The 24,030-nt window shown below is 47.4% G+C and overlaps 1 protein-coding gene across 1 annotated transcript in view; it reads right to left on the bottom strand.

Annotated features, from left to right (window-relative positions):
* fancg (FA complementation group G) overlaps nt 1-24,030 on the bottom strand; it is an 86,286-nt gene that overhangs the window by 14,992 nt on the left and 47,264 nt on the right. Inside the window, 4 exon segments of the mRNA XM_072497121.1 lie at nt 5,488-5,655; nt 11,758-11,807; nt 14,279-14,442; nt 14,444-14,665. Of these exon segments, the coding sequence (XP_072353222.1) occupies nt 5,488-5,655; nt 11,758-11,807; nt 14,279-14,442; nt 14,444-14,665 (604 nt within the window).

Below are 24,030 nucleotides of genomic sequence, written 5' to 3'. Positions count from 1 at the left end.
CACATGTGCCGCGGGATAGGGCATCGGACGGCTCGTTCAGCTCTCCGGGACAGTACAAGATCTCGTAGTTGAAGGTGGAGAGCTCGATCCTCCACCTTAAGATCTTGTCATTTTTAATTTTGCCCCGCTGTGCATTATCGAACATGAAGGCTACCGACCGTTGGTCAGTGAGGAGAGTGAATCGCCTGCCGGCCAGGTAATGCCTCCAATGTCGCACAGCTTACACTATGGCTTGGGCTTCCTTTTCCACTGAGGAGTGGCGGATTTCTGAGGCGTGGAGGGTTCGGGAGAAAAAGGCCACGGGTCTGCCCGCTTGGTTAAGAGTGGCCGCCAGAGCTACGTCGGATGCGTCGCTCTCGACCTGGAAGGGGAGGGACTCATCGATGGCGCGCATCGTGGCCTTTGCGATATCCGCTTTGATGCGGCTGAAGGCCTGGCGAGCCTCTGTCGACATGGGGAAGGTAGTGGTCTGTATTAGCGGGCGGGCCTTGTCTGCATACTGGGGGACCCACTGGGCGTAATATGAAAAGAACCCCAGGCAACGTTTCAGGGCTTTGGAGCAGTGGGGGAGGGGAAATTTCATAAGGGGCCGCATGCGTTCGGGGTCGGGGCCTATTATCCCATTGCGCACTACGTATCCCAGGATGGCCAACCGGTTTGTGCTAAAAACACACTTTTCCTCGTTGTACGTAAGGTTCAGGGCGTTAGCGGTCTGGAGGAATTTTGGGAGGTTGGCGTCGTGGTCCTGCTGATAGTGGCCGCAGATGGTTACGTTGTCGAGATACGGGAACGTGGCCTGCAACCCGTGCTGGTCAACCATTCGGTCCATCTCCCGTTGGAAGACCGAGACCCCGTTCGTGACACCAAATGGGACCCTTAGGAAGTGGTATAGACGCCCGTCTGCCTCAAAGGCTGTGTACTTGCGGTCACCTGGGCGGATGGGGAGCTGGTGGTAGGCAGACTTGAGGTCTACGGTGGAGAAAACCTTATACTGGGCAATCCGATTTACCATGTCGGATATGCGGGGGAGAGGGTACGCATCTAGCTGTGTGTACCCGTTGATGGTCTGGCTATAGTCTATGACCATCCTTTGCTTCTCCCCGGTCTTTACTACTACCACCTGGGCTCTCCAGGAACTATTGCTGGCCTGGATTATGCCTTCCTTCAGCAACCGCTGGACTTCAGGCCGAATAAATATCCGGTCCTGGGCGCTGTACCGTCTGCTCCTAGAGGCGACGGGTTTGCAATCCGGGGTGAGGTTTGCAAACAAGGACAGCGGTTCAACCTTGAGAGTTGCGAGGCCGCAGATAGTGAGTGGGGGTATTGGGCCGCCGAATTGAAATGTTAGGCTCTGCAGGTTACACTGGAAATCTAATCCCAGTAATGTGGGCACGCAGAGTTGGGGAAGGACGTAGAGCCTGGAGTCCTTAAACTCCCTCCCTTGCACCGTTAGGTTCACGATGCAGAACCCTTTGATCTCTACGGAGTGGGATCCTGCAGCTAGGGAAATCTTTTGCGTACTTGGACGGATGGTCAGAAAACAGCGTCTTACCGTGTCGGGGTGAATGAAACTTTCAGTGCTCCCGGAGTCGATCAAGCATGATGTCTTGTGTCCGTTGATCAGCACCGTTGTTGTCGTCGTCTGGAGCGTCCGGGGCCATGATTGATCCAGAGTCACCGAAGCCAGTCGTGGTAGTAGTGTCGCGGCGTCTTCTTCGGACCCCGTGGAGCCATCGATGCTGGGATCCTTTGTTGTCATCCAAGATGGTGGCGTCCATGAATCGCACGCGGCCGGGGGTGGACAAAATGGCCGCCCCCATGGATCGCACGTGGTCGGGGTGGACAAAATGGCCACCCCCATGAATCGCACGTGGCTGGGGGGTCACAAGATGGCGGCGCCCATCCTCCCCTGGTGGTGCCCGGGACCCAAAATGGCGGCACCCACGGGTCGCACATGGGGTGCTGGGGGGGTTGGGGAGCGTTCGGGCTATGCTGGGCTCGTTCTTCTCCGGGGATTGCGGCGACCCCCCGGGACCGGCACACAGCCGCGTAATGGCCCTTCTTGCCGCAGCTTTTACAAATAGCTGCGCGGGCCGGGCAGCGCTGCCGGGGGTGTTTCGCTTGCCCTCAGAAATAGCAGCGGCCCCCCCGGGATGGTCTGGCGCTTTAACCGCGCAAGCCTGTTTGGGGGGGGGGGGGGGGGGTTTGTCGCGACGGGGGTCCACGGAGCCCAAGGGGCTGCCGCGCGGTCGGGGTCGTAGGCGCGGGCGTTTTGCGAGGCCACATCTAGGGAAGCTGCAAGGGCCCGTGCTTCTGAGAGTCCTAACGACTCTCTTTCTAAAAGTCTTTGGCGGATTTGGGGAGAGTTCATACCTGCCACAAAAGCATCGCGAATTAGCATGTCCGTGTGTTCGATCGCGTTCACCGGCGGGCAGCTGCAGCCCCGTCCCAAAATTAGCAGCGCGGCGTAGAATTCTTCTAGCGATTCTCCGGGACTTTGCCGTCTCGTTGCGAGTTGGTAGCGCGCGTAGACCTGGTTCACGGGGCGAACGTAGATGCTCTTCAGTAATGCGAGCGCCGTCGGGAAATCCTCTGCGTCTTCTATGAGGGTAAATTTCCGGGCTTACCCTCGAATGCAGGACCTGCATTTTCTGGTCTTCGGTGATCCGGCCGGGGGCCGTTCGGAGGTAGCCTTCAAAACATGCTTGCCAGTGTATAAATACTGCTGCCGAGTTCGCTGCGTGGGGGGCTGATCCGCAGGAATTCCGGGGCGATCCGGAGCTCCATAGTCTTTTACGCTCGCTTAATAAATTGTAGCGCACAATGACTTACGAGAGAGACGAGAAGTGATGAAGTCGATTCAGGCTTTATTAAGCGAGACTTGTCCCCAGCAGTTCAGCAACAGAATGAAACGGCGGGGAGAAGCTCGGGTTCTTATACTCCGCCTTCAGGGCGGAGCCAGGAGTCAGCAGCCAACCAGGACCTGGGATCTGTCAGCCAATAGCATCACGGCTTCACAGTCCCACATGACCCCTAATACATACCACCACAGTGACAATAAGCGATTTTCATTTCATTTTCATTCATGCTTGATCCCACAGAATTCCAGAAGCTCCAGGACCAGAGAAGAGAAGAGAAAAGTGAAAGAAGAAGAACCATGAGGATATCCTCCGCGTGGCTCATAACCATAATGGACATTTGGTTGCGCGCGAATGCGAACCCCGACCTCAACCCCCCCCCCAGCCGTTAATGATTCACTTCCCCATAGTACCCAGAGCCCAGTCACAAGCACCACCACACCATCTTGATGTGACAGGTTTATAACCTGGTACTCCCCGTCCTACTTGATAGAATCCCTACTAGTATTGGCGATACTCTGCTGCATCGTGCAGACTATTCGTCTGAGAAAATGGAGAAGGAGAGCCTACCGCGCTCGAACCCCGGTATATAGGATAAGATCCCCTATTTTCGGATATGAACAGACCCCCGAGATCTATAATAAAGAGCATTTGTTTGCATTTTTTGTTGTGAATAAAGAAATGTTTCATGAGCACTGGTACAATCCTGAGCTTGACTGCCAAGCCAGAAAAGTGTGTATAATGCTGCTATGATTTTGTTTGTATTGTTTAGGAAGTTAGTGTGATGGAATGTTTGAGTGAGTGTAGTTTAGTAAGGATAGTTAGAGGTACCGATTTTCTTGTTTTGTAACGCATGTCCCTGTTTGACATAGCGCCCCTCAGAATTGTCAGTTACAAATTTCTTGCATAGTTATGGTCAGTGTAGAGGACATAGAAGAGTGCTCGCCGGGTCAGGGAATGAAGAACAACGCAGTTATGTGATCCTTCACGCTTCGCGTTAGGATCACAAGGAGGGTGTGTAGCCACCTGGGCTGGCCAACTCCCGACGTAAAATGGATAACAGCAAAGGCTGCAGGGAAATTCAGCCAACAGAGGCAGAAACTACCAGGTGCATGTTTACTGTGTACTAAACTCTGCAAAAGCCCAGAGAGCATCGATACAAGCAGCCATCTGCATAATAATGAGCGATCCCCGGGAACAATCAAAACATTTGGGATAAACAAGGCCAAGCCAGACTCCTCGACGCCAGCAGGAGCCAATACAAAAGAGGTTAACGGACACCTCAAGACTGCCCATCGATCAGGGAACCGCTCCAGTATTGGAGAAATCGAACCAAGCGATTGGAACAAAGTCCAATCACTTGGAACCAGGTACAGGGTCCGCACCAAAAGGCGGGAAGCCTCTGGGGACTATAAAGTTAAGCCCCCAAGTTCGGATCGTCCTTCTTGACAGGGTCACTCAGCAACGCAAACCTACCCTTGACCGTGATCTGTTCAGCTGCCGCCAAAAGACCGCAAGTCTTAAGTCAACGCTCGCTACGAGATAGGCGCTCCTAGCTACCAGTCCATACCAGCTTTTGAATCCCGCAGTCTCAGAACCCGAACAAAAGGCCATTTGTTCCCCTGACCTGGTGGGCCAGTCCGAAGCCAAGTATAGGCCTGTTAGTTGTAGAAGTAGCTTAGAAGTAGAATTTATGCATGGGTAGCGATGTACTGTGTATAATAAATGTGCTTTGATTTGAATCTTACTAATTGGTGTATTGAGTTATTGATCATTACTTGAACTTGAACCTCATGGTGGTATCGTAAAGATACCTGGCGACTCGAGAGCAAAGGTTATAAAACAGAGCCAATTGAACCAACCAAAAGTTAGCAACAAATGCCACCAGCTCCATCCTCCAGGAAAGCATCCCACTCCCTCAGGCAGCTGGCACAAAACACAGAGCTCCCATTCGTACCACCTTGTGAAAGCCACATATCTTCCAGAAACAACCTTTCCATATAACAGTTCAGAGCCACCATATTATTCCAAACCACATGCACATGCCCAATGCTTCCATCTTTTCACAGTAACTTCATTTGAAGCCTACTTGTGACAATAAGCAATTTTCATTTCAAAATGTTTTCCCTTGGCTTTAATGAGGTTCTGGAAGTTTAGATTTAATATTGTGCTTCTAATCTCTGAAGATGCAAATGCAGTTAATAAAACCGTTTAAAAAGCCAATAACATTTTGGATTTATGCTGATCTTCATCAGTAAATGATGTGGAGATGCCGGCGTTGGACTGGGGTGAGCACAGTAATAAGTTTTACAACACCAGGTTAAAGTCTAACAGGTTTGTTTCGATGTCACTCGCTTTCGGAGCGCTGCTCCTTCCTCAGGTGAATGAAGACCTCTTCATTCACCGGAGGAAGGAGCAGCGCTCCGAAAGCTAGTGACATCGAAACAAACCTGTTGGGACTTTAACCTGGTGTTGTAAAACTTCTTACTGTTCATCAGTAAAAGCATACACGAAAGGAAACAGACCCACAAAATGCTGTTAGCATGGAAATATTGATCGTTGGCATGCATGGGACAATCATTAATGTTTAATCGTTGGAAACACAATCAGAGTTCCAAAAATAACATACCAGGATACGCTTGTAGACTCAGCTGGAAATTTTGCAAAGCTTCTCGGTCCTGACCTCTTTCTGCCAGCTGCATTCCTTTCCCAGTAAAAGCCAACGACTTCAACTTCTGTAGGATTTTAACCTCTGTCGTGCTCTCTTTGAAAGTTTCAAGCTGATCATCAGGCACTCCTGCAAGATGTACATTTAGAATGATTTAAGTTTGCAAATTTTATACAGGTGTATTTCATATTTGAAAGGTTTACACTGCTGGTTGATCTCCTGTAGCATTGCTCATTGTAAGTAATAAGATTTACGGTTTTAGAACATTAGAGGCAGTTCTGACATGTTGAGTGCAGGGGTGGCGAGGGCATTGGAGCTATTGATGTGCCAGAAACAGCGGGGAGAGAGGAGGAGACAGGGAGAGAGGCGGAGCCAACCAGTGGGGAGCAGCTCACCATAAACAGAGTGGGAAAAACAAAGAGTGACGTCATAGGAAAACGGTAAGTTCATTGAATCATAGAATTTACAGTGCAGAAGGAGGCCATTCGGCCCATCAAGTCTGCACCGGCCCTTGGCAAGAGCACCCCACTTAAGCCCACGCCTCCACCCTATCCCCGTAACCCCACCGAACCATTTTGGACACTAAGGGCAATTTATCATGGCCAATCCACCTAACCTGCACATCTTTGGACTGTGGGAGGAAACCGGAGCACCCGGAGAAAACCCACGCCTGCACAGGGAGAACGTGCAGACTCCGCACAGACAGTGATCCAAGCCAGGAATCGAACCTGGGACCCTGGAGCGGTGAAGCAGCTGTGCTGCCCTGTTAAGTATCTGCTAATTTGCATTATCTATTCTACTTTACTTTCAGTTAATGAAATGAAAATCGCTTATTGTCACAAGTAGGCTTCAAATGAAGTTACTGTCAAAAGCCCCTAGTCGCCACATTCCGGCGCCTGTTCTGGGAGGCTGGTACGGGAATTGAACCCACGCTGCTGGCCTGCCAAGGTCGGCTTTAAAAGCCAGCTATTTAGCCCTGTGCTAAACCAGCCCCTTAGTCTAATTTTTTTTTATTCGTTCATGGGATGTGGCTGGACCAGCATTTATTGTCCGTCCCTGACGGCATATTAAGAGTTAACCACATGGCTGTGGGCATATAGGCCAGACCAGGTAGACTAAAAGTTAGACTAAAAACCAGCTGGAAATTTAAGTTAGAAAAAAATTTAAGTAATTAAATAAAATAGAGATGCGGGGCCAGGCGATGTGCTGTATCTGCATGATGTAGGAGATGGTGGACCTAGAGTCGTGCTTGGGGACCCGGGTTCGAATCCCGCCACGGCAGGTGGTGAAATTTGAATTCAATTTAAAGTCTAATAATGACCATGAAACCATTGTCGATTGTCGTAAAAACCCCTGGTTCACTAATGTCCTTTAGGGAAGGAAGTCGGTCGACCTTACCTGGTCTGGCCTACAGGCAATTCCAGACCCACAGCAATGTGGTTGCCTCTTAATATGCCCTCAGGGATGGGCAATAAATGCTGGTCCAGCCACATCCCATGAACACATTTTTTTTTTAAAAATCAGTGTTCTGAAGGAGGTAGCTGAGGAGGATGTGGGGCATTAGTGGTGATCTTACAGAAATCACTGGAGGCAGGGTGGGTCCCAGAGAACTGGAAAATGGTTATGCAACATCCCTGTTTAAGAAGGGAGGGAGGCAGAAGGCAAGAAATTATAGGCCAGTTAGTCTGACTTGTGTGGTTGGTAAGATTTGAGAGTCTATCATTAAGGTTGAGATTGCAGAGTACTTAGAAGTGCTTAGAAGGTAAAATAGGACTGAGGCACGGATTCGTCAAGGAGAGGTCATGCCTGACAAATCGGTTAGTATTCTTTGAGGAGGTAACTAGGAAGTCAGACAAAGGACAGCCAGTGGACGTGATTCATTTGGATTTTCAGAAGGCCTTTGAGAAGGTGCCGTACGGGGGCTGCTAAATAAGATAAGAGCCCATGGTGTTAGGAGAAAGGTACTGGCATGGATAGAGGATGAGCTGACTGGCAGAAGGCAGAGAGTGGGGGATAAAGGGGTCTTTTTCAGGATGGCAGCCGGTCACGCGTGGTGTTCCGCAGAGGTGAGTGTTGGGACCACAATTATTCACAACATACGTTAACGATCTGGAAGACGGCACTGAGGGCATAGCTGCTAAGTTTTCAGATACGAAGATATGTAGCGCAATGAGTTGTGTTGAGGAAGCAGGCGGGCTGCAGAAGGGCTTGGACAGGCTGGGAGAGTGGGCAAAGAAGTGACAGGAGGAATACAATGTGGAAAAGTGTGATGTTATGCACTTTGGCAGGAAGAATAGGCATAGATTATTTTCTAAATGGGAAAAGGCTTCGGAAATCAAAAGCACAAAAGAGACTTTGGAATCTTGATTCAGGATTGTCTCACGGTTAACATGTAAAATAGGAGCCTGCTCCGCCATTCATTATGACCATGATCATGGCTTCTCATCCAACTCAATAGCCTAATCCAACTTTCCCCCACATATCCTTTGGTCCTCTTTGCCCCAAGTGCTATATCTAACTGTTTCTTGAAAACATGCAATGTTTGGCCTCAACTACATCCTGTAGTAACAAATTCCACCGACCGACCACTCGCTGAATGAAGAAGTTTCTCCTCATCTCTGCCCTAAATGGTCTGCCGCATATCCTCAGACTGTGACCCCTGGTTCTGGACACACCGACCATCGGGATCAACCTTCCTGCATTTACCGTGTCTAGTCCTGTTAGAATTTTATAGGTTTCTATGAGATCTTCCTCTAGAGCAAGAACATCCTTCCTCAGATAAGGAGACCAAAACTGCACACAATATTCTAGGTTGTGGCCTCACCAAGGCCTTGTATAATTGCAGCAAGACATCCCTGCTTCTGTACTCGGATCCTCTTGCTATGAAGGCCAACATACCATTTGTCTTCTTTACCACCTGCTGTACCTGCATGCTTACTTCCACCCACATCTCGTTGCACATTCCCCTCTCCTAACTTATGGGCATTCAGAATCTGCCTTCTTGTTTTTGCTACCAAAGTGGATAACTTCACATTTCTTCAAATTATACTGCGTCTGCCATTCATTTGCCCACTCACTCAACTTGTCCAACTCACACTGAAGGATCTCTGCATCTTCCTCACAGCTCACCCTCCCACACATACCCGTTCTCTTTGTTTCCTGTCTGCCACCCAGTTTTCTGTCCATCTCAATACACTACCCCAATCCCATGCAATTAAATTTACACATTAATTCCTTTAGTCAAAGCCTTCTGAAAGTCCAAATATCCCCTGGCTCCCCCCTCGTCAACTCTACTCGTTACATCCTTGAAGAATTCCAGTCAATCAGGATTTTCCCCCTCATAAATCCATGCCAACTCTGTCCGATCCTGCCACTATTTTCTCAGTGCTCCGCTATAAAATCTTCGATAATTGATTCGAGAATTTTCCCCACTACTGACATCAGGCTTACTGGTCTATAATTCCCGGTTTTTCTCTTCATTTCCCTTTTTAAATAGTGCAGTTACATTAGCTACATAACAGTTGTTCTCAAAGAAAAAATATAACAAGGGTAGGAATTGCCCATGTGCCTTTATTGATATTTGCCCGTTTTGTTTTCCCTTACCTGTCTACGTCTTCCCCTTCATGGTCCTTCCTTCTCTCAATCTTCCTGACATAAATATTATAATTGCTATCTATCAACATAACAGGGTAATTAGATGAGGTATTTGAAAGAGAGCGAGCGAGAGAAGGAAGAGCGAGCGGGAGAGAGCAAGCAAGGGAGAGAGAGAGAGAGAGAGAGAGAGAGAGAGAGAGAGAGAGAGAGAGAGAGAGAGAGAGAGAGAGAGAGAGAGAGAGAGAGAGAGAGAGAGAGAGAGAGAGAGAGAGAGAGAGACGAGAGAGAGAGAGAGAGAGAGAGAGAGAGCGCGCGCGCAAGCAAGGGAGAGGGGGGAGGGGGAGGGGGAGGGGGAGAGAGGGGGGAGGGGGGAGAGAGGGAGAGAGGGAACAGCAGGGGAAAGGAGAGGGGAACAACCAGGGGACCCAGGTTCAAATGCTCTGGTGGGACCCAGGTTCAAATCCCTCCAACGGCAGATTGGTGAAATTTGAAATCAATTTTTTAAAATCTGGAATTAAAAGTCTAAAGGTTACCATGAAACCACGGTCGATTGTCATAAAAACCCACGTGGTTCATTAATCTCATGCAGGGAAGGAAATCGGTTGTCCTTACCTGGTCTGGCCAAATTCACAGCAATGTGGTTGACTCTTAAAATGCCATTCAGCTCAACGGCAATTAGGGATGGGCAACAAATTCTGACCTTGCCAGCGATGCCCACATCCCATGAAAGAACAAAGAACAGAAATTATGATGGCAGTTCAAAAGGAAATTTAAGATGGCGATAAGGGGCGGTGGTAGGAAGAGTTAGGGAATGTAATGGGAACAAGAGTAAGAAGCACATTAAATTGAGGGGGATGGGAAAGGAGCTTCAGAGGGCACAGTTTTCAAACCCCTATCCCAAATAAAACCTGCAGACATTGGTGACTTATTTCCCAACCACACCACCGTCAACTCCCGTCTTTGCATTGAGCTTATCCACAATAAAATGTTTGCAGCATTTGGTTAAACTGTGAAGTTAGAACTTGGAGCTAGTTAGAACAAAGATGCGCAAAGTAGGGTTTGCTTAATGGGATAAAATGGGAACATTGGGAAGGAAGTCCTTGAGTATGAGCAAAACAAGAAAGATGGCCCACCAGGATGTTGGGCAAGAACTACCAGAAATTGCAATTAGTGAAGGAAGAATTTTCATATTTTCATGCATCGATTAGTTTTAATGAGGAAACTATTTAACTTTTTTTTTTTTAAATTCCAATAATTCCCCCCCCCCCCCCCAAAATAAGGGGGAAATTTAGCGTGGCCAATTCAACTACCTTGCAGATCTTTGGGTTGTGGGGGTGAGACCCACGTAGACACGTGGGGGGTGGAGGAGAAGAGATGTGTAAACTCCACACAGACAGTGACAAGGGGCTGGGATCGAACCCAGGCCCTTGGTGCAGTGAGGCAGCAGTGCGAACCACTGCACCACAATGCAGTCCAATGAGGAAACTATTTACAGTTGACTAATTATTCACAAAATTCTAGAAGTTTTCTTAACATTTGTTCTTAGTTCTACAGTGCTGTTATAAGTTAGCATCTGTGTAGCATTGCACAGGGAAATTCTTTTGGGGGGGGGGGGGGGGGGGGGGGCTGGAATTCCGCCTCCAGTAATGTATCTCTCACACTTGCCCAGTCACTGGGACATTTACTAGTATTCTGGTGAATTCCCAGCACAAGACCAAGTTGTCTGAACATTAAATAAGCAATTGCATGGATATATTTAGGTGTGTTAATTTTGTGCTCATTTTTAAAAAATGGATTGTATTACTTCCAGTTGTACACACTCGACCGGATTGAAAGAAAAATGTGGTTGAAAACAGTGCATGATAAAAACTGAACGATTTGATTGGTAGTTTTATGGTATCAGTTTTAGAAACAAAATCGGAGGGGTTTCTGTTCCTCATTCTTGCTACTTCTGATTTATTCATATGCAGGCGATCAGCTCGGAAACACAACAGATCAACTGTCATTTCAACCAAACACCCATTTTTGTACCTCGAATGGATGGGTCTTTTATGACCCCACTTGCTATTCTGATGGAATAGCAGGCTACAAGCTACTTAACGGATTTCACAGTCAACAAGCTATAACCATGTGGAAATCTTCCTTTAAAACATAAGCACACACAAACATAGCCTTGTACCTTGTCACAGGAAACCACAAAGTATTTTCGTTTCAAGAATAAGTCGATCACTATTCAGTCAAATATCAAAAACTGTACCAAACTTACCTACATATTTGGTAGCGTTCGGACTATTTTGTATTAAGCTCAAATAACTTTGAATATGTTCAGTAAATACATCTTTAAAAGTGAATGAATAAAATTTTAAAAAATTTTAAATTTAGAGTACCCAATTATTTTTTTCCGCCCAATTAAAGGGTCAATTTAGTGTGGCCAATTCACCTATCTGCAGATCTTTAGGTTGTGGGGGTGAAACCCACACAGACACAGGTAGAATGGGCAAACTCCACACAGACAGTGACCCAGGGCCAGGATCGAACGCGGGTCCTCAGCGCCGTAGGCAGTAGTGCTAACCACTGCACCACCGTGCCGCCCGTGAATGAATAAAACGGTGTCGGACTATTCAAAATATATTTTACCTGAATCAGGAGGTACGACAACTTGAACTTTAAGGAGTAAATTTACACACCTGCAGAAAAAATGCAACTCATCACTATTATGACCACACAATACTCAGCCATTAATGTGGAATAACACACTGCAAAGGATGGATATCCTTATTATAAATCAAAATCCATAATGGTTTAGAATCATAGAATGATACATCTGAAAAGCAGGCCATTTGGCCCATTTTGTCTGTCCCAGTTCATTGAAAGAGTTCACCAATTAACTCCATTTCCTTGTTCTATCCCAACAGCCCTGCAAACTTTTCCAATGCAAGTATTCGAAAGTTGCTACTGAATCCACTTCCACCAGCTTTGAGCAGTGCATTCCAGATCATTATAACCTACTGCATAAATTATTTTTCCTCACATCATCTCTGGTTCTTTTATCAATTATCTTAAATCTGTGCCTTCTGGTTATTGGCCCTTCAGCTATTGGTAAAAAGTAATGGGCGCACTCGTATGGCCTCGTCGCATCCAACTTGGTGACGCAATAAAAACCGTTAAATCTTGCGAGAGGCCTCAAGGTTTACGACACGCAGGATGCCTCGCGAGAGGGTAACGAGATCTCACGATCTGGATCTCACCCTCACTGGGTGGGATCCAGATTTGCATATTTAAGTGAACAGTTAACTTCACTTAAATGAGTCTGCACCGGTGTATCCCAAAGCCCGGGAGACCTCACCGTGGTGCTGTTCAGCACAGGTGAACCAGGCGGAATGGCACTTGGGACGGGGTGGGGGGGGGGGGGGGGGGGTCTCCCAGGCAATCGGAGGCCAGGACCAGGGTGCCCAGGTGGCACATGCCAGGGATCAGGACGGTGTGGGGGGGGGGGGTTCCCTGCACTAATGAGGTGGGGGGCCCGAGACCCCCTAAATCGGTAAGTTGGGGCGAGGGATTGAGAGATCAGGGCACAATTTTTAAATGCAGGACCGATCTCTTCCTGCACTGACATGCGGCCTCGTTGGGTCTTTCCTTGCCGAGGGCCGCATGTCTCCCCCAAAAAAGAGTCCCATTTAATAGCAGGGTCGTTCTCAACATTGAAAGAGTGAATAAACACCCCGCTAAACATGCCCAAAACACCTCTTATCAAACCTCCCTATTAAACCATATACATTTAAATATAACAAGTCCTTCATGACGATTGCGTGTGAGTGTATTTTCTAGAGTACAGAAATAAAAGGTCATTGGGTCTGTAAAAGCCAGAATCTCCAGCTGACATGGTGTAATTTACACTGCTGTAGACTCTCACAACCTGTTTAACCTCTGCAATGAGGTGAATAATCAGTGGAAAACTCCCAAGACCATTAAAAAATTAAAATGAATTGCTAGTGGAAGGAAGACCGAAAATCTCACACAGCAAAAGACATATGGACTTGCTACAAACTATGAAAATTATTGAAAGAAAAGCTGCAAAGTTATCCAAGATCAATGCCAGAGATTTTTCAAAACTATATAATATACACACACACACAAAATGTTCATAAATAAGTAAGTTCAGCAAATGTTGCAGAATTGTACCAAATGCTGTCAAAATATTGAACTAAGAATGAGACCTAGTGAATCTCGTGGTTTCTGGATTTTGAAGCCTGAATCAAGGGAGAAACATGCTACTCAGATCCTCCCACAGCATTCAGCACCCTAACTACCAAAATGGAACAGGTCTTAAGTCAGAATCAGGGTAAGATGGGATGACAACATAAAACTGCACAACATGGCCTTAAACAATGAGTGTAAAACCGAGGAGGGGTGGGTGGGGAGAGAAGAAAAACCGGGGGGGGGGGGGGGGGGGGGTTAAACTGAGGAGCAGGGAGGAGAAATGAGGGTCAGGCTGAGAAACCAAGGGCAATAGAGGTGTGGATGAAAACAAAGGAAGAAAGTGGAGCAGGGAGAGGAAGAAAAAAGGAATTTGAAGGAGGTAATGGTTTTCACTGCTACATTAAAATTAAACAGAAAGGAGTTCACAGCACTATCAAAGGATACAAAGTGATCCTCGCCCTATAACTTGCATTAACCCCAGAACAATAATTTCCAGCGACAGAGTTAATTTGCACAAATGGAAAGTAGACCAGGAGGGGATCTTCTTGAATTGAATCCCAGGAACTGTAAAGAATGCCCCAAAAATGAGTGGCATGGGCTGAAGTTCAAAGCAGGGATGGTAAACGAGCAGTTTGCAAATCATAACGCTCCGAGGGGTAGTGAACGGTTGGAAAATCTAAAGTCGCTAAAATGAGCAATTTAAGAAAAGGGTGGACAGGCCCTTGCCAAGAGAAAAGCAAAATCATTAAAGGGAGATCAGGAATTAACTGCACTTTGTATTTGAACTCGGAGGCTGGCTAGTTGGACCAAAATAACCTTATCCACTCCTGTGTATTTTTATTTTCCTAGACTATTGCTCAACATAAACGGTAGTATGGAATATCAACAAACACCTCCTGCTTTGTATTATATAACTTGCAATCCTGTAAAGGATTTAACACTTATATCACCAACTCACCGACTAAAATTAGTAATTGCCTCCTTATTACTTTTCAAGAGAGCAAAAGCTTGTCCTTGATATAAAAATGCAGCTGCTGCCCATAAAATATAATTGAGGGTTTCTTTCTTCTTTATCCGAAGCATTTGTGACTCACTGAAGCAATTCAAAAGAGAACTCTGACAAACTGGTGTTGATCTCAGTCCTTTCTGAGGAATCACTGGACAGCCATTCATTAACTCTAATTTCAAATGTTAATTTTTCTGAAATCAAACTTGACATTCTGTTGGCAATTTCCTCGCAAACAGTGATGACATCATTGTATCTCTGACTTTGCAGGAGAGCTACTGCTGCTTCCAAATAGATTTCGGGAATTCTCGGAACAGTGGGATCTGCGACAAGAAATATCTATGAAAAAGCACAGCATAATTAAAAATTGAAAACAAAGATGAATTCCTAACCCCAGGTGCAGCAATGCTTGCTCAGGGCCACCCACAACCAATGGAGCTCACTCATCACCTCCCACCAGAAAGGAACAACAAAGACAGAGAGATGCAAAATGGAGGAGGTAGTGAAAAAAAGTCAAGAAAGAATAGCAGAATGGAAGAGAAAGATAGATGGAAGAAAGAAATGAACAATAAAAGGAAAGCATCAGAAACAGGTAACGGAAGGAGCATATTCTAAAACTTAACCTGCGCAGTGTAGCACAACAGGAGATATCGAGGGTGATTTTCCAGCCGCGTTACACCCCACGCAAATCTTGTTAGGTTGGGAAAACCTGGCGTGCAGCCCAAAACAGAGTTTTCAATCTTCTGCACCCCGTAACTCTGTAGTGATCCGAATCTCACCCAGAAATGGCAAGAACGTGATTTGCGTGCATTTGAATTCATTGTAATCTCATCAGCGAGATTAAAATCAGATGTCAGAATATTCCAGCCCACCAGCGGGATATCACACAGGTGTCAATTACTAAGAGTCTGGTCCTTAAAAACAAGGACCAGGCGCCTTGGACTCAAGAGGGCGATTAAGGAGATGAGTTTCCATTTACTTCCAGGGTGCACAATGGCAACGCAGCTGCTGGCCACATGTCGAGTGGGATGGGTCCTTAGGGAAGCTGGCAATTGTTTGGGGGGGGGGGGGGGGGGAATCACCAACTGCAACAAGGTCGGCCCAGGCTGCAGCCTCCGCCACAACAACAGGAGGCCACCGATCAGGCTCACAAGTCCCAGCAGAGGGGGCAGACAACAGCGAAGAAGGAAACCCCAGGGGGACAAAACCTGCTTGTACCTCAAGGAGCTGTCAGACTCCATGTGCTGCCGAAACCTCTGGTTGACCAAGGAGACAATGCTTCACCTATGCCACATCCTTGCGGACCTAGCACCTCGTAGAGGAGGAGATCCACTCCTGGTGGCCATGATGGTCATGGCAGCCCTGAACTTCATTGCTAGTGGGGTCATTTCAGGGCTTGCATAGCACATCTCAGCCTTCAGCCCAAAATGCATCCGAGGGGTCTGGATGCTCTGTATGCCCAGGCCTCAGACTACATCCATTTCGATCTGGACCAGACCCACCAAGATTCCCAGGCTGCAGGAATTGCCGCAGTCGCATGGGAAGCATCAGGTCCAGTGGCCAACATGCATGATGCCTTGAGAGCACAGTGGCATCAGGGAGTGCCCTTCATCAGCTGAAAGGGGCGGTATTCCCTGAATGTTCAAATCATGTGCGATCACCGCCTCAAAACAACATGAACTTGTGCTACCCAGGAAGTGTGCATGATACCTACGTCCTGGGACACTTCCCCGGGGTCTTTGAGGACCACCCCAGGCTGCCGGGATGGTTCATGGGGGGGACAAGGGCTACCTCTTGAAGTCATGGCTGATGACGACAGTGTAGAGGCCCGAGACAGAGGTGGAGTCAAGTTATAATGAGGCTCACAGTGTCACCCAGTCAGTAATTTAGCAGGGCATAGGGCTGAAGATGAGATTCCACTGCCTGTACAGTGCTGGCTGTGCGCTCTTCAGTACAGCTCTGAGGGTCTCCCGTATTGTAGAAGTCTGCTGTGCCCTCCATAACATGGTGCAACAGCAATCTGGAGGAGGAGGAGGAATGTGCTGTCTCCTCTGATATGGAGGAAGACCAGGAGGGAGTGGAGGTCGAGCCCGAGGAAGACCAGGAGGATAGAGACAGGCGGTGGCCAGAAGGACCAGTGAGGCTCTCAGCCTCCAGATTCACTGACGAGGAGGCTTGGTTTCCGGCAGCCCCACAAATTATACTGTCATTTCTCGTGGAAACTTTGCCCATTATTAAAAACAGAATATACTGGCACCTGTAAACATCTTTTATGGACGTTTCAAAGTTAAATGTGCCTACCCCCATGTTGTAGCTGGCTAAGCAAGCTCGGTCACATTTTAATAGGATCTTCCTATTACTGTAACATTTCTGCTCAAATATTTCCCAGAACAGTTTGTGTCTCCATGAAACTTCAGTCAGAATAGAGTTTTCCAGTCTAACAGTCATCTTTGTAAAGACAACAAAGGTGCGCAAAGACTAAAGTTCCTTTTATATAGTATTCTTTTCTGATGGTTTAGAATGAATGTTTCATTCCTTTACAGGTTTCCTGGAACAATATCACCGTTTATCCCAATGGACATGTTAAGGGCTTGTGTTCCACTGCTTTAAATTCATGTGAATCCCGTGTCCCTGCTCTTATACAGCCATCAGCTCCAATTTCTTGTAACTCTCCCCCTCTCCCCCCCCTCCTCCCCCCCCCCCCCCCCCCCACACACACTCAATTCTAGTAGCTTCTCAGGGATCTTCTGTCAGGTGGATGTACCTTTAAGAAATGGGTGTTTATCAAATAGCTGCAGTGATGTCAGTGTGTGGGTGAAGCTAGGCTGTCTGCTGGCTTTTACTTTCATTTTGAGCTGGCAGCTGCAGTGTGTTTAGTTTCCTTTTCAGAGTTGGTGAGCTGCATTCAAACCAGAAGCTGTATATATCTCTGCAATCTAAAGACTGTCTGCAAATCACTTGATGATTTCAAAGTATACCTGTTTATGTAGAGAATTTAAACCTGCAGTCTTTATTTAAAAAGGGTTTAACTGATGGATGTTGTTTGGGAAGTTAAGGGTTATCTATAGAGTACTGTATCTTTTGGGGGGGGGTGGGTGGTGGTCAGAGTTGCTCGTTGATAAACTGTTTACAGTGTGTTTATAAAATGTTAACTGGATTCATAGAACAAACATTGTTTTTGTTTAAAAATACTTTTAGTTCGCTGTTGCATCACACCTGTAAAGTGGGCCCTTGTGCTCCCCATAACCAAAATCTATTAAAAGTTGTGGGTCAGGTGAACTCCATGGTATACTTTGGTGTTCTCTAAACCCTGGCCCATAATACTTCCCATATCCTGATCCAGCTGTTGATGCAATATTGTACCTTCCCCAATAGCTGCTTTACCGTCCAGCTGTCATCTAGCTTACCTTCCCCAAAGGTTTCTGATCCTTACCCCAGAACTGGAACCTAATCTTTGCTTCCAAAGCAGACTCCGGTCTTCCAAGCTCCTTTGTTTTGTTTTTTTAAATTTAGAGTACCCAATTCATTTTTTCCAATTTTTAGCGTGGCCAATCCACCTACCTTGCACATCTTTGGGTTTTACGGGCGAAACCCACACAAACATGGGGGAGACTGTGCAAACTCCACACGGACAGTGACCCAGAGCCGGGATTGAACCTGGGACCGTGGCGCCGTGATGCAACAGTGCTAACCACTGCGCCACCATGCTGCCCTCCCAAGCTCCTTTGTTGAATTATTAGTCTGCTCTGAGCCAATGATGTTTCCCCCACCTTCCAAATTACCATCAACCCCATTACCTAACCCAATTTCTGGCCCATATCACCCCTTGATGCTCCTCAATCCATTGGAACACTAATTTTACAGTCCTGACCCTTGCCTACAGCACATGCTTGTTGACCCACCCCTCTGTTACCTGCACAAATATCCCCCCCCCCCCCCCCCCCCCCCCCAAAATAAGCAATTTAATTCATGCTGGAACAACATGACAAGTCAAAACTTACAAATTCATTGCTGGTCAGCCAAGCAGGGCTAACAGGCAGCAATTGTTTTTTGAATTTAATTCATTTTCACTTTACGCTACCCGTTCCTTCCTGCACCGACCCTCCAAAAGAGCATCCTACCTAGACCCACGCCCCCATCCTATCCCTGTAACCCAACTTAACCTTATGCACACTAAAGGCCAATTAAGCATGGCCAATCCACCTAACCTGCACATCTTTGGATGAAGGGACGTAACCAGAGCAAATCCACACAGACACGGGGAGAATGTGCAATCTCCACACAAACAGGCATCCAAGGTCGGAATGAAATCCGGACCTCTGGCACTGTGAGACAGCAGTGCTGCTAACCACTGCGCCATGGCGTTGGGCTAGGATACGCTCCTGCTTGGTCGTTTTCTGCATCTAGTCTTCCACAGTGGTCCACTGATTTATCCTGCCCCTGACAGTCTTAGAATCATAGAATCCCTACAGTGCAACAGGCCATTTGGTCCATCAAGTCTGCACCGACCCTCTGAAAGAAAGAATACCCTACCTAGGTCCACTCCCCCGCAAAGTTGTAACCCCACCTAACCTCTGAACACTAAAAAGGAGAATTTAGCATGGCCCATCCACCCAATCCTGTTATCAACTCTATAACTTTGTTTCATCTTCTCCCATCTCCACCCCATAATCCTGTTCTACCGATCCCTACCTTCTTCCTAGTCCCTTTACCTTCCTAAAGCCTCAGTCCCACTCTGCATTGTCCTTCAATGCTCAAGCATCACCAATTATCAGTATTTCTCTGGCATCAGTCCACTTATTAGTCATCTACATAACCCTACTTGACCGTCCTGACTTTGGGGAATTACAGAATCCCTACAGAGCAGAAGAAGGCCGTTTAGCCCATCGAGGTTTAAAAAATTCATTTACGGGATGTGGGCGCTGGTTAGGTGAGCATTTATTGCCCATCCCTAGTTGTCCTTCACAAGATGGTAGTGAGTTGCCTTCTTGAACCGATGCAGTCTTTGAGGTGTAAGTACACCCACTGTGCTGTTCAGGCCTGAGTTCCAGGATATTACCCCAGAGACAGTGAAGGAACAGCAATATATTTACAAGTCAGCGTGGTGAGTGACTTGGAGAGGAACCTCCAGGTGGTGGGTTCCCAGGTATCTGCTGCTCTTTTCCTTCCGGGTTTGGAAGGTGCTGTCTAAGGAAACTTGGTGAGTTACTGCAGTGCATCTTGTATATGGTACACACGGCTGCCACTGTTCAGTGGTGGGAGGGTTTGAATATTTGTGTAAGGGGGTAGCAATAAAGCGGGCTGCTTTGTCTTGGATGGTGTCGAGCTAGTATGTTGTTGGAGCTGCATTCATGCAGGCAAGTATTCCTGACTTGTGTCTTGTTGATGGTGGATAGGCTTTTGGATTGGGAGTGGGTGTCAGGAGGCGAGTTACTCGCCATGGGATTCCTAGCCTATGACCAGCCCTGTAGCCACAGTATTAATGTGGCGAGTCCAGTTCAGTTTCTGATCAACGGTAACCCCCAAGATGTTGATTGTGGGGGACTCAGCGATGGTAATGCCATTGAATGTTAAGGGGAGGTGTTAGATACTCTTGTGGGAGATGGTCATTGCCTGGCATTTGTGTGGCACGAATATAGCTTGCCACTTGTCAGCCCAAGGCTGAATATTGTCCAGGTCTTTCTGCAATGGACTGCTTCATTATCTGAAACGTCGCGAATGGTGCCAAACATTGTGCAGTCATCCGCAAATATTCCCACTTCTGACCTTATGATGGAAGGGAGGTCATTGATGAAGCAGCTGAAGAAGGTTTGGCCTCGGACACTACCCTGAGGAACTCCTGCAGTGATGTCCCAGAATTGATCTCCAACCACCACAACCATGTTCCTTTGTGCCAGGTATGACTCCAACCAGCAGAGAGTTTTCCCCCTGAATCCCATTGACTCCAGTTTAGCTCGGGCTCCTCGATGCCATACTCTGTCAAATGATGCCTTGGTGTCAAGAGCAGTCACTCTCACCTCATCTTTGGCATTCAGCTCTTTTGTCCATGTTTGAACCAAGGCTGTAATGAGGTAAACTGCGGAGTGACCCTGGCGGAACCCAAACTGACCGTCTGTGAGCAGGTTATTGCTGAGTAAGTGCCGCTTGATAGTACTGTTGATGACTCCTTCCATCACATTGCTGATGGAGAGCAGACTGATAGGGCGGTAATTGGCTGGGTTGGATTTGTCCTGTTTGTGTGTGCAATACACACCTGGGCAATTTTCCATGTTGCTGGGTAGATGCCAGTGTTGTAGCTGTACTGGAACAGTTTGGCTAGGGGTACAGCAAGTTCTGGGCCACAAGTCTTCAGTATTATTGCCGAGATATTGTCAGGGCCCATAGCTTTTGCAGTATCCAGTGCCTTTAGCGGTTTCTTGATATCACATGGAGTGAATTGTACTGGCTGAAGACTGACATCGGTGATGCAGGGGACGTCCGGAGGGGACCAAGATGGATCATCCACTCAGCACTTCTGGCTGAAGATTGTTGCGAATGCTTCAGCCTCGTCTTTTGCACATACGTGCTGGACTCCTCCATAATTGAGGATGGGGATATTTGTGGAACCTCCTCCAGTGAGTTGTTTTATTGTCCACCACCATTCAGGGCTGGATGTGGCAGGACCAGAGAGCTTAGATCGGATGCGTTTGTTGTGGAATCGCATGGCTCTGTCTATAAGTTGCTGCTTATGCTGTTTGGCACACGAGTGATCCTGTGTTGTGGCTTCAACAGGTTGATACCTCATTGGTATGCCTGATGTTGCTCCTGGCATGCTCTCCTGCACTCTTCTATGAACCAGGGTTGATTCCCTGGCTTGTGGTAATGGAAGAGTGGGGGATATGCTAGGCCATGAGGTTGCAGATTGTGGTTGAATACAATTCTGCTGCTGCTGGTGGCCCACAGCGCCTCATGGATACCTAGTATTGAGTTGCTAGATCTGATCGAAGTCTATCCCATTTAGCACGGTGGTAGTGCTACACAACATGGAGGGTATCCTCAGTGTGAAGATGGGACTTTGTCTCCAGGACTGTGCAGTGGTCACTTCTACCGATGCATCTGCAGCAGGCAGAATGGGGAGGACGGGGTCAAATATTTTTTTCTCTCTTGTTGGTTCCCTCACCACCTGCTGCAGTTCCAGCACAGCAGCTATGTCCTTTAGGATCCGGCAAACTCGGTCTGTGGTGGTACTGCTGAGCAACTCTTGGTGATGGACATGGAAGTTCCCCACCCAGAGCTTATTATGCACCCTTGCAACCCTCAGTGCTTCCTCAAAGTGGTGTTCAACATGGAGGAGTACTAATTCCATCAGCTGGTGGCGGCCAGTACGTGGTAGTCAGCAGGAGGTTTCCTTGCCCGTGCTTAACCTGAAGCCATGAGACTTTGTGGGATCCAGAGTTGATGTTGGAGACTCACAGCGCAACACCTTCCTGACTTTATACCACTGTGCTGCCACCTGCCCATGAGACAGGACATACCCAGGAATGGTGATTGTGGTGTCTGGGACATTGTCTTTAAGGTATGATTCAGTGAGTATGACTATGTCAGACTGTTGCTTAACTAGTTTGAACATAGAACATAGAAAATACAGCACAGAACAGGCCCGTCGGCCCACGATGTTGTGCCGAACCTTTGTCCTAGATTAATCATAGATTATCATTGAATTTACAGTGCAGAAGGAGGCCATTCGGCCCTTTGAGTCTGCACCGGCTCTTGGAAAGAGCACCATACCCAAACTCAACACCTCCACCCAACACCAAGGGCAATTTGGACATTAAGGGCAATTTATCATTGGCCAATTCACCTAACCCGCACATCTTTGGACTGTGGGAGGAAACCGGAGCACCCGGAGGAAACCCACGCAGACACGGGGAGGACGTGCAGACTCCGCACAGACAATGACCCAAGCCGGAATCGAACCTGGGACCATGGAGCTGTGAAGCAATTGCGCTATCCACAATGCTACCGTGCTGCCCTTAAGAACAAATAAATCTACACGATATCATTTTAGCGTCATCCATGTACCTATCCAATAGCTGCTTGAAGGTCCCTAATGTTTCCGACTCAACTACTTCCACAGGCAGTGCATTCCATGCCCCCACTACTCTCTGGGTAAAGAACCTACCTCTGATATCCCTCCTATATCTTCCACCTTTCACCTTAAATTTATGTCCCCTTGTAATGGTGTGTTCCACCCGGGGAAAAAGTATCTGACTGTCTACTCTGTCTATTCCCCTGATCATCTTATAAACCTCTATCAAGTCGCCCCTCATCCTTCTCCGCTCTAATGAGAAAAGGCCTAGCACCCTCAACCTTTCCTCGTAAGACCTACTCTCCATTCCAGGCAACATCCTGGTAAATCTTCTTTGCACCTTTTCCAGAGCTTCCACATCCTTCCTAAAATGAGGCGACCAGAACTGTACACAGTACTCCAAATGTGGCCTTACCAAAGTTTTGTACAGCTGCATCATCACCTCACGGCTCTTAAATTCAATCCCTCTGTTAATGAACGCGAGCACACCATAGGCCTTCTTCACAGCTCTATCCACTTGAGTGGCAACTTTCAAAGATGTATGAACATAGACCCCAAGATCTCTCTGCTCCTCCGCATTGCCAAGAACTCTACCGTTAACCCTGTATTCCGCATTCATATTTGTCCTTCCAAAATGGACAACCTCACATTTTTCAGGGTTAAACTCCATCTGCCACTTCTCAGCCCAGCTCTGCATCCTATCTATGTCTCTTTGCAGCCGACAACAGCCCTCCTTACTATCCACAACTCCACCAATCTTCGTATCGTCTGCAAATTTACTGACCCACCCTTCAACTCCCTCATCCAAGTCATTAATGAAAATCACAAACAGCAGAGGACCCAGAACTGATCCCTGCGGTACGCCACTGGTAACTGGGATCCAGGCTGAATATTTGCCATCCACCACCACTCTCTGACTTCTATCGGTTAGCCAGTTCGTTATCCAACTGGCCAAATTTCCCACTATCCCATGCCTCCTTACTTTCTGCATAAGCCTACCATGGGGAACTTTATCAAATGCCTTTCTAAAATCCATGTACACTACATCCACTGCTTTACCTTCATCCACATGCTTGGTCACCTCCTCAAAGAATTCAATAAGATTTGTAAGGCAAGACCTACCCCTCACAAATCCGTGCTGACTATCCCTAATCAAGCAGTGCCTTTCCAGATGCTCAGAAATCCTATCCTTCAGTACCCTTTCCATTACTTTGCCTACCACCGAAGTAAGACTAACTGGCCTGTAATTCCCAAGGTTATCCCTAGTTCCTTTTTTGAACAGGGGCACGACATTCGCCACTCTCCAATCCCCTGGTACCACCCCTGTTGACAGTGAGGACGAAAAGATCATTGCCAACGGCTCTGCAATTTCATCTCTTGCTTCCCATAGAATCCTTGGATATATCCAGTCAGGCCCGGGGGACTTGTCTATCCTCAAGTTTTTCAAAATGCCCAACACATCTTCCTTCCTGACAAGTATTTCCTCGAGCTTACCAATCTGTTTCACACTGTCCTCTCCAACAATATCGTCCCTCTCATTTGTAAATACAGAAGAAAAATACTCATTCAAGACCTCTCCTAGCTCTTCAGACTCAATACACAATCTCCCGCTACTGTCCTTGATCGGAACTACCCT

This window comes from Scyliorhinus torazame, chromosome 3, assembly GCF_047496885.1.
Source record: "Scyliorhinus torazame isolate Kashiwa2021f chromosome 3, sScyTor2.1, whole genome shotgun sequence".
NCBI lineage: Eukaryota > Metazoa > Chordata > Chondrichthyes > Carcharhiniformes > Scyliorhinidae > Scyliorhinus > Scyliorhinus torazame.
This window is presented reverse-complemented; position numbering and strand designations above follow the sequence as displayed.